The sequence below is a fragment of the Eimeria tenella genome, genomic scaffold (assembly GCF_000499545.2).
Source record: "Eimeria tenella Houghton genomic scaffold, Eth_scaff3778, whole genome shotgun sequence".
In the NCBI taxonomy this organism is placed as follows: domain Eukaryota; phylum Apicomplexa; class Conoidasida; order Eucoccidiorida; family Eimeriidae; genus Eimeria; species Eimeria tenella.
Window position 1 is genome coordinate 1 of NW_013544702.1, and position 1,775 is coordinate 1,775.

Genomic DNA, 1,775 nt, shown 5'->3' on the forward strand with positions numbered 1-1,775 from the left:
TCGCGGGGGAGGGGCGGTTGGGGTTTTGGGGGGTGGGGTTTGGGTTTGGGGTTTAGGGGTTGGGGTTTTGGGGGTGGGGTTTGGGGTTTAGGGTTTAGGGTTTGGGGTTTAGGGGTTGGGCTTTGGCGGGCTTCGGCGTGGTTCTGCTCAGGTTGAGAAGGCAAAGCTCTGTCTTGATGATCCTTCTCACTGGGTCTCAGGTGCGCCGCTACTCCCTGCTGCTGCTGCTGTGGTTGCTGCTGCTGCTGCAGGTTGCAGGGCTGCTGTGGCAGGTGCTGCGGTGGCCGAATGTGCTTCTGCTGCTGCGCTGACGCGTACTGCCTCGCAGCGCTGTGGCGCTTAACGCTCACCTTGCTGCTGCTGCTGCTGTTGTTGCTGCTGCTGCTGTCTCAGGGGTGCAGCTTTTGAACTCGTTAGACATGGAGGCGCTTTGTGAGGGGCCCCCTTGGCAGCAGCCGCAGCTGCAGCAGCAGAGCCTGCAGCTGCTGCTGCTGAAGGCCAAGCTGCTGCACCGCTTGCATGCAGCCAATGAGCCGCAGCAGCACCCAGGGCTAACTAGAGAAGGTGCGCTGCTGCTGCTGCTAGCTAGTTGGGGCTCCTTGGGCTGCAGCAGCAGCTCCTGCTTTTGCAGCGCTGCAGCGGTTCCGCTTGCTGCCGTGGCTTCTTGTGCTGCTGCTGCTGCTTGAGCTGCTGCTGCTGTTGTGTGGGGTGTGAGGTGTACGTACAGAGCTGGCGACAGAAGCAGAGTCTGTCCTGAGGACAGTTTTGCTGCTGCAGCCGCTTTATGCCCCTGCGTGGCTGTGCTGGGGAAAGCTGCACGACACATTGTTTTTGTCAGCTTTGAAGCAGCGCCACCAGCAGCAGCAGCTGCTGCTGCAGCAGCAGCAACAGAAAATGCACAAGCAGCAGGTCCTGCAGCAGCAACAAATTCACCAAGACGCCCCCCCCAATGCCGACGGAAGCGCGAACCCCCCACACGCCAGCAGTAGCAGCAGCAGCGGCGACAGCGCTGCAGCAGAAACCTCTGCAGCAGACTGGGCAGCGTTGCAGCTCCACCTTGCAGCAGCGGTGACTGGCTACGTCATGGATATACAACTCAGGTGCTCTAGGGTTTAGGGTTTGGGGTTTGAAGTTTAGGGTTTAGGGTTTGGAAACTTAAGGGTTCCCTGCTGCTGTGAAGGTAACTTTTCACGTGGAAGTTCAGGGAGCAGAACAGGGGCTGTTCGGTCCTTTGGCCACGCTTTTGGGGTTTAGGGTTTAGGTTTTAGGGTTTCGGGTTTGTGCGCAGGCCAGTGAAGAGCTCACTGTATATGTCGCGTGTGTTGTGGCTGCTTTCTTACGACGGCGACACGCGGCCGCCCACACAAACAGCAGCAGCAGCAGCAACAGCAGCAGCAGCAGGAGCAGCTCCGCTAGACCCGGCAGCAGCAGTTGCAGCAGCTGCCGCCGGCGTCCCCGTCGATGGCACAGCAGACCCAACAGCAGCAGCAGCTGCTGCTGCTGCTTCTGCTAGAATGATGCCACCTGGGGCCCCAGGCGACAGCCCGCACTCCCCTGAAGCTGCAGCAGCAGGTTCTGCTGCGGCTCCTGCAGCAGGGTCTCCAGCAGCAGCAGCAGCAACTGCAGCAAGAGAGTCATCACTGTGCTTTAGAGTTTTTAGACAACTTATGGGGAAATGCGCGCAGCCGCAGCTGCTGCTGCCGTGGCTGCCGCAGATCTTGACCGGGCTAGACCGACCTGTATGTTGCTGCTGTTGCTGTTTGCTGCTGCTGCCG

The 1,775-nt window shown here is 59.9% G+C and overlaps 1 protein-coding gene across 1 annotated transcript; it reads left to right on the top strand.

The window, feature by feature from the left end:
- Positions 1-112: 112 nt before the first annotated feature.
- Positions 113-1,642, top strand: ETH_00042450 (uncharacterized protein; the record flags this gene model as incomplete). The annotated part of the gene is made up of 4 exons (XM_013379675.1): positions 113-200; positions 394-564; positions 728-1,100; positions 1,289-1,642. Coding segments are annotated over 4 exons (986 nt in total), but the record flags the coding sequence as incomplete, so codon positions are not given.
- Between the last annotated feature and the right edge of the window lie 133 nt (positions 1,643-1,775).